The sequence below is a fragment of the Triticum aestivum genome, chromosome 2B (genome assembly GCF_018294505.1).
Source record: "Triticum aestivum cultivar Chinese Spring chromosome 2B, IWGSC CS RefSeq v2.1, whole genome shotgun sequence".
NCBI lineage: Eukaryota > Viridiplantae > Streptophyta > Magnoliopsida > Poales > Poaceae > Triticum > Triticum aestivum.
The window spans coordinates 735,602,575-735,610,145 of NC_057798.1; the positions used below are offsets into that span (position 1 = coordinate 735,602,575).

Consider the following 7,571-nt stretch of genomic DNA (forward strand, 5'->3'; position numbering starts at 1 on the left):
CAAGTGCTTCTCCCATTCCAATAACTTAGCTCGCTCCTCCATGGTCATCTTCCTCTCCTCCAATGCCACTTTCCTCTCCTAGGCGGCCACCCTCCTCTCCTCGGCCGCCAACCTCCTCTCCTCGGCCGCGACATCTTGGTTCCTTGGCATTTTCCTCACCTCCTTGGCTTCTCTTCTTGCATTGACAATTGCTTCCATAGCATTTTTGATCTCATCGTCTCCTTTCCTCTTCTTCTTTTCTTTGTCCTTTTTCGTGCCATCCGATTGTTTTGGCTTCGAGTATGAAACCGAGTTTGGGGTGGGGCTTCTCTTGCCATCTTCACTTGATGCATCATCCTCATCATCATCTTCCAAATCAATTGTTCGCTTGCGTTTTTTGCTCAAATCCAAATCATCAATATCCTCACGCTTTTTCCATTTCTCATCATCCTTCAATGCTTCATAGCAATGAGGCAAGGAAAATGGCCTTCCTTTCTTGATCTTCCCCTTCTTGGTCCTCTTCTCCTCTTCTTTGAACAAGTTTTGTGCAATGTTCAACTATATGAAAACAAAACAAGTTTAGCACAAGAAACATCAACAACAAGCATGATGTGAACATGAGGAATGATGAAACCACACTTACCCTATCATCATCATTGGTGCCACTTGGGTTCAACTTGTCAACCGCATTTTATGCGGCCGACCATTGTTGACAATCCCTATTGATGGTCGACCATCGGGAGCGAAGTGATCGTCCTGAGCGGTCAATTGCACTCACGTTGAGAAGATCAAAGAGTTCTTTCATCCGGAGCCAATAAGCATCTCTACTTTGATCACCTCCAATGGATGGATCCCTCGACACTTGCAACCAAGTATTGCATATTAAGATGTCTTCGGCGTTGGAGTAATTGCCCGCTTTTCCTTTCAGTGTGTCGGCAATGCCCTCATCATTTTCGTCCACCTCGAACTCATGGTCTTCAAAATGCATGTCGTTGGTTTGAGACCAATGCGAATTGTTCGAGCCAACACCCATAGTTGACATGTATGCATCATCGTTCACACTACAAAGTATATAGAACAATGCAATAAGCTATCTATATGTATGCATTCAAAAAATAAAGAAGGAAAAAAAAGTTCGGGATTTTTTTTACCTTTGGGGCATATCGTCGAACACATGGTGCGCGTCGGCCGCCGGCTCAACAAGTGAGCTCGCCGGCGCTTCGGTAGCCGCCGCGCTCGTTACACGCCCTGCAAGCTTCTTCCTCGGCGCCTTCGAGGTGCCGGAGCCGTCCACCGCCTTCTTCTTCTTTGCGGATGTCTTGCCCTTCTTCGGTCGCGGCGCATTTGGGAACTTGGAGGTGCCGGAGTCGTCCGCCGCCTTGTTCTTCATCACGGCGGGCGCCTGCGCGACGCCACCAGCTGCCGAGGTCATCCGCGACGGCATGAAGAGGGGGCGCGCGAGGCCGATGCTCGGAGGAGCTCCGGCGGAGGCGCGGCCAACGCTCCCAGCACTAGGGTTTGCGGCGGCGGCGGCGGCGCCGACGCTGGAGGGTTCGCGGCTGTAGGATGGGGTGAGGGGAGTGCCGGCGCGTGGGTCCATCGGGTCAGCTCGCCGGCGCCGGCGCGTGCGGGGCGAAGGTGGCGCGCGGAAGAGGGTGCGGCGCGAGCGCTTGTGCGTGCCACACGCGGAAGCGTGTGCTCCAAATACGCAGCGCGCGATAGCGATTTGGATCGCACGTCCAACTCTATATGCCGCGCGTGCGATTTTTACACGTCCGCTGAAGACAAACTAGCGATTGCGCGCGTGCTAAAATGGGTAATTTTGCGGCGCGGCGCTTGTTTAGCGCGCCTGGAGATGCTCTAATAAGTATAAAAAAAAACGTAGTCAACTGGTTAGCAATCGTCGTTCTCACCACCTGAATTGATCCGAATTCTTTGACCAAACCATGTAGAACGGATTGGGCACAGACGATTGTTTTATCCCCCAGTGGCCTTGCTATTGGCTGCACACTTTCAAGACGTACGCGTCAGATCATCCACAAAGTTGACAATCGAGATATCAGAAATGTCGAATGACGCATACAGCTGCAGGCAAAGGAAGCAACACATTCATCCCCGGACACTCGAAAGGACGCTCCAAGTCCAAGGAGGCAACATCTCCTGATCCCCCGAAGTTGCTGCTTGATCGCCATGGCGCTTAGCAGCGGCATCCTCGCCTTGTCAATCAGTAAGTACGATATGCTCAGCTGTTGGATTAATTCGCTGTCGATTCTCAGCTGTTTTTGGGTTGACATCTTGCAGTTGGAGTGCTGGTCGCTGGTATAGTGACAGTGGTCGCCACGATCGCCATCTACCTATGCGCCAAGGTCGCCGTGCAGATGTATCTGCAGAAGGAAGACAAGCAGGACGGCCACCGGGACGCGTGGCTCGGCAACGGAGCAGCCGCCGGTAGCACGCCGAGAGCCACGGATGACGCAGAGGACGTCGAGATGGGGAGCATGAGCTTCTTCATCGAGGGTGTCCAGAACGAGCGGCCCGTCCGCTTCAGCTCGCAGCAGCTGCGGGGCTTCACCCAGGGCTTCGCGCACAAGCTAGGCTCCGGCGGCTTCGGCGTGGTGTACAGGGGCAGGTTTCCCAACGGCACGCCCGTGGCCGTGAAGGTGCTCAACAGCACGCTCGGGAGGCGCGCGGAGGAGCAGTTCATGGCGGAGGTGGGCACCATCGGGAGGACCTACCACATCAACCTCGTCCGCCTCTACGGCTTCTGCTTCGACGCCGCGGTGAAGGCGCTCGTGTACGAGTACATGGAGAACGGCTCGCTTGACCGGCACCTGTTCGGCACGCCGGCGCCGGAGGGCCGCGCCATCGGCTTCGAGAAGCTCCAAGAGATCGCCGTCGGCACGGCCAAGGCGGTGCGGTACCTGCACGAGGAGTGCCAGCACAGGATCATCCACTACGACATCAAGCCGGAGAACGTGCTGCTCGGGGCCGACATGGCGCCCAAGGTGTCCGACTTCGGGCTCGCCAAGCTGTGCGACAGGGAGGACACCCACCTGACCATCACGGGCGCGCGGGGCACGCCCGGGTACGCGGCGCCGGAGCTATGGATGCCGCTGCCGGTCACGCACAAGTGCGACGTGTACAGCTACGGGATGCTGCTGTTTGAGATGCTGGGTCGGCGGCGGAACCTGGAGCTCGGGCTGCACAGCCGCGAGAGCCAGGAGTGGTACCCGCGGTGGGTGTGGCACCGGTTCGAGGCCGGCGAGATGGACGCCGTGCTGGCACGCGCGATGGCCGCGGGGGACCTGGACGCCACGGAGAAGGCGGCGAGGATGTGCAAGGTGGCGCTGTGGTGCGTGCAGTACCGGCCGGAGGAGAGGCCGTCCATGGGCAATGTGGTGCGGATGCTGGAGGGGGAGGAGCAGATCGCCGCGCCGGGCAACCCGTTCGCGCACCTCGCGGCATACAGCGCCGGAGTGACGTTGTCCGATGACACCACAACGGATTCCTACGGTTCTTCAGCTTTCACCGGCAAGTAGCTTCGTTACGTTTATTTATGTATACAACCAATTGTGTTGAAATATACTCCCTCCATTCCTAAATATAAGGTGTATTAGTTTTTCAAAAAGTCAACTGTTGTCTATGTTTGACCAACTTTACAGCAAAATATATAAAAATTTATAATAGAAAATATATAAAATGTAAAACTATAGTTCATGATGAATCTAGTGATAATGATTTGGTATTCTAGATATTGATATTTTTGTCTATAAACTTGGCCAAACTTAGAGAAGTTTGACTTTTTAAAAAAATAATACACCTTATATTGAGGAAACGGAGGGAGTACTAGTACACAGGACGAATTTCCATCCAGCTTAAGAAATCATACATCTTAAGAAAGAGTTCAGGTCTGTGGACGAAGATCCACCCTCTTGGATGGCACTGCGAGAAGCGTCCCTCCACAGAAGCGCTCTGCTCCTCACCCCATTGCTCTGTGGCAGATCAGAGGAGCTCATCAGCGTCTCGACGGCCCGCGCAATCGCCTCCCTCGTGATGATGCCGTCAGGTTGCATCTTCTCTTTAAGACTGTACCCAATCTTCCACACGTCGACGACCAGGCGGCTGTTGGTCGGCTGGTCCATGCCTATGGGAAGAGTGAGCATCGGAACGCCGGCAAACACCGCCTCCAGCACGGAGTTCATGCCACAGTGCGTCAGGAAACCCCCCACGGAAGGATGGCACAGCACCTTGAGCTGGTCGCACCACGGCACGAGCACCCCGTTGCCGTTGCCGCCCAGCAGCGGCCGCACCTGCGAGCGCGCTTGGTCGTGGAGCGCCCACATGAACTTGACGCCGCTCGCGGCGAGCCCCATGGCGAGCTCGGCGAGCTGGGAGGGTGGCAGCGAGAGGAAGCTGCCCAGCGACACGTACAGCACGGAGCCTGCAGGCTGAGTGTCTAGCCAAGCCCAGTAGTACTCGTCTCGCGGTTCTTCTCCGAGTGTGGTGTAAGGGATGCAGGGGCCAATCGAGTACACGCGGGGCGACGAAGGCTCTGAGCTGAGCGAGTCCATGACGCCGGCTTCGAGCTCGTAAAACGAGGAGAAGAGCACGCACTGACCTGCCCGGGCACTGCGAATTCTCGCCTTGAATCGCACTCGACTGGCCTCGCCGGACAAGATCGGCTGAAACTCGCGCATCGTTAAGCAAGTCTGACCAGGGATGAACTGATCCCACATCGGATCTGCAATATAATGGGGAAATGCATCACGCATCAGAAATAGATCTTCATCACTAGTAATAATAATAGGGGAAAGCTGTGAGTTGGCGCTCTCACCCTCGACGCCCAAGCTGCTGCCCGCCATGAGGCGCTCGAAGTGGTACAGGGCCGCGAAGTTGGTGGCGGAGAAGGGGCAGAACGTGCACGCCTTCACGGCCCTTTTCAACGCCATGGGCACCGCCCACTGCAACAAGAAGTCGGCCACGACCACGACTACCGCCATATCCGGTGATTGCAGCTGCAGCATCTCCTCGAGGAGCCGCTGCACGGGGGCCTCCATCCTGGTGTTAACGGCGTCCGAGAAGCCAGGGTAGTCGGCTGCGCGGCCATGCTCCGAGGGGATGACGTTGGGGATGGCGGTCAAGCGGACGCACGCCGGTAGGAGCGGCTCTGCTGCGCCAACCAGACCAACCCACTCCTCGGTGAGGATGACCGTGGTGGCGACGCCGCGTGCGGCGAGCAGGCGGCACAGGCTCAGCATCGCGTTGACGTGGCCACGGCCGGGGTACGGCAGTGCCACGACGCGGCATGGTGGGTGATCGGCGAGAGCGGCATCGGCCATGATTGTTTGATCTAGGCGCATCTCTTTTGTTTTCCTCACTATCCCGTGCGTTGAATTTGGATGGTTTTTCTTGGAGTATACGCTGTTGGGCCATAAAGTACTCTGCAGTAAGTTTGTTGTTGCACCATAAAATTAATCATCAATAATTGCCTTGATCAAATGGAGCTATAAATTATAGTTGTTGGAACCATAGCCGCCATGGGGTGGGTAGGCATTGATGGGTGGAAGAGTTGTTATTGTAGACAGTGAGCGAAAGTAACTTCTGAGCTGGAGCGCAAATGAGCTTGGTTATGATAAACCTTGACAAACGTTCTAAGTGTTGGTATTTTTTTTTATCATGAGATCATATTTGTGGAGAGCGTGGGTAGAGAAAAACAAAATCAGTGCTCCAAAATGCTTTCGAAAGTAGCATTTCCGGAGCATCAATTTTGTTTTGATGTCACACCTTCCACGAATGTGATCTCATAATGAAAATTTGCAAGCACTTGTCAAAGTTTACCGTAAAAATTTAGAATTTTTTAAAAAATTATTTTTGTTTTCTTCGATTTTTATTGTTCATCCGCGCTCATGAGCTCGAGCTCAGATACTCCACGTCCCAATACGAGTCACTTTTATTTTCAGGGAGAGAATAACGTACTACAATGTGATAATCTGCTATTTTATCTAGAAGGATGAGATTATTTGTTCAAGAAAATGTTCATCGGTGACAATAATATGGATCAGAGGGAGTAAGTGATCCTTTGTGCATCTCAAGATCCCCAGAATGGAGATAGAAAAAAAAAGACCAGTCAGAACACTAAACTCACCAACCGCAGACCCATTTGTAGAATCATTACCCGTGAATAAAAGCCCCCTTTATCAAAAAAGAATCATTACCCGTGGCCGTGGTTAACTATTGAATGTCGCTGTTAGAAGGGAGAGAGGGGTTTGATGGAATAGTTGTTGTATTGCTTGAGCCTCGTGGGCATATATATGGGAGTACAATGACCAGTTTGGAGTATAAGACACGGCAGGAACAGATCCTAGTCTATCCTATACTTCCTAATATACATTATATTCAACGTCCCCCCGCAGTCACAACGGTAGCGACGCAGACGGTGAGACTGAAGAAGAATCCAAAGGCAAGCCGATGGACACCCCCCCACAGTCGTAACGGTCGATGCATCGCGGAGTCGTGGCTGGAGTGGAAACCGACGAGGTTGCACAAGCATGGCGGTAGCCCTTTGTGCCGTTTGTCGAGGTAGCCGAGAGCATACGTGGTGTGGTCGGTGTCGAGTCGGGGGTCGCCGGTGTCGAGGTAGTCGCCATGAAGCCGCGAAAGAAGAGCAGCGGCGGTGGCGGCCTCAGGAGGCAGCGAAGGCTAGAGAAGGAGCGCATCAACGATGCTCGAAGTAGGCGATAATCAACCCGACAACGTGACGAAGATCGACGCGGATGGTGATGTTCCCACGTCAAGGGAGGCGGCGCGACACATATCACGTGGAAATCAACGCGCGTGGATGGCGGTGGACCATGGGCCGATGCGTTATGGCCCGAAGGGACGACGCAATGGCGGCGAGCAGGTCGGGGCGACGACGGGGAAGACCTCAAGGCGGTTGCAGGGATCGCATGCCACGCTCGCTACGGCCTGACGGAGCGACGCAGCGGCAGCGCGAGGGTCGGTGCAGCCTTGAGGACGGCCCTGAGCGAACGGCCTCGGTGCGGCGATTGACCACGTGCCATGACACTATGAACAGAAGGGGCGACGCAGCGGCAACGCGCGAGGTGGTGCAACCACGGGAACGGCCTTAGGATGGCAGCGGGGATCACGTGCCGCGGACTACGGCCCGAAGGGGCAACGCAGTGGCGGTGTAGATCGGTGCAGCCACGGAGATAACCACGGGGCGGCGGTGCTGTGCACTACAAGAAATATGTCAATTATTGACCTTTTGTCAGTGACCCTGACAGAATTGGTCATAGATCTATGACCATTTGAGATCAATTGGTCAAAAACTGTTCGAAGGGCTCCAAACCCTAAACCATTGCGATCATTTTGGTCAAAAAGGTCGTAATTTCCTTACACAAAATGGTCATAAAGCAAACAACGCTGGTCCGCTGCCTTATTTCTAGTTGTTAATGACCAATATAGATGGTCATTGACGGTGTCCTGGACTAAGGGGTACTCACCACGTCGTCTCCCAATCAGTTAGATTGGGCCGAGGACCCCCATGACCGCATACTCATGGGCCAGTTCGGACAACCCCTGCCGCATAC

General features: G+C 54.3%; 3 protein-coding genes across 3 annotated transcripts; 1 reads left to right on the forward strand and 2 right to left on the reverse strand.

Moving 5' to 3' along the window:
• On the reverse strand, positions 1 to 1,579 carry LOC123039503 (uncharacterized). The gene is made up of 2 exons (XM_044462645.1): positions 1,303 to 1,579; positions 1 to 491 (listed from the first exon to the last, which is right to left on the reverse strand). The coding sequence occupies exons 1-2, from the start codon at positions 1,577 to 1,579 to the stop codon at positions 79 to 81; spliced, it is 690 nt and encodes a 229-aa protein (XP_044318580.1). The 3' UTR covers positions 1 to 78.
• Positions 1,580 to 2,005: 426 nt separating this feature from the next.
• LOC123047040 (G-type lectin S-receptor-like serine/threonine-protein kinase At1g34300) lies at positions 2,006 to 3,612 on the forward strand. The gene is made up of 2 exons (XM_044470534.1): positions 2,006 to 2,206; positions 2,281 to 3,612. The coding sequence occupies exons 1-2, from the start codon at positions 2,170 to 2,172 to the stop codon at positions 3,516 to 3,518; spliced, it is 1,275 nt and encodes a 424-aa protein (XP_044326469.1). The 5' UTR covers positions 2,006 to 2,169; the 3' UTR covers positions 3,519 to 3,612.
• Positions 3,613 to 3,779: 167 nt separating this feature from the next.
• Positions 3,780 to 5,402, reverse strand: LOC123047039 (UDP-glycosyltransferase 87A2). The gene is made up of 2 exons (XM_044470533.1): positions 4,814 to 5,402; positions 3,780 to 4,720 (listed from the first exon to the last, which is right to left on the reverse strand). The coding sequence occupies exons 1-2, from the start codon at positions 5,337 to 5,339 to the stop codon at positions 3,855 to 3,857; spliced, it is 1,392 nt and encodes a 463-aa protein (XP_044326468.1). The 5' UTR covers positions 5,340 to 5,402; the 3' UTR covers positions 3,780 to 3,854.
• Positions 5,403 to 7,571: the final 2,169 nt, after the last annotated feature.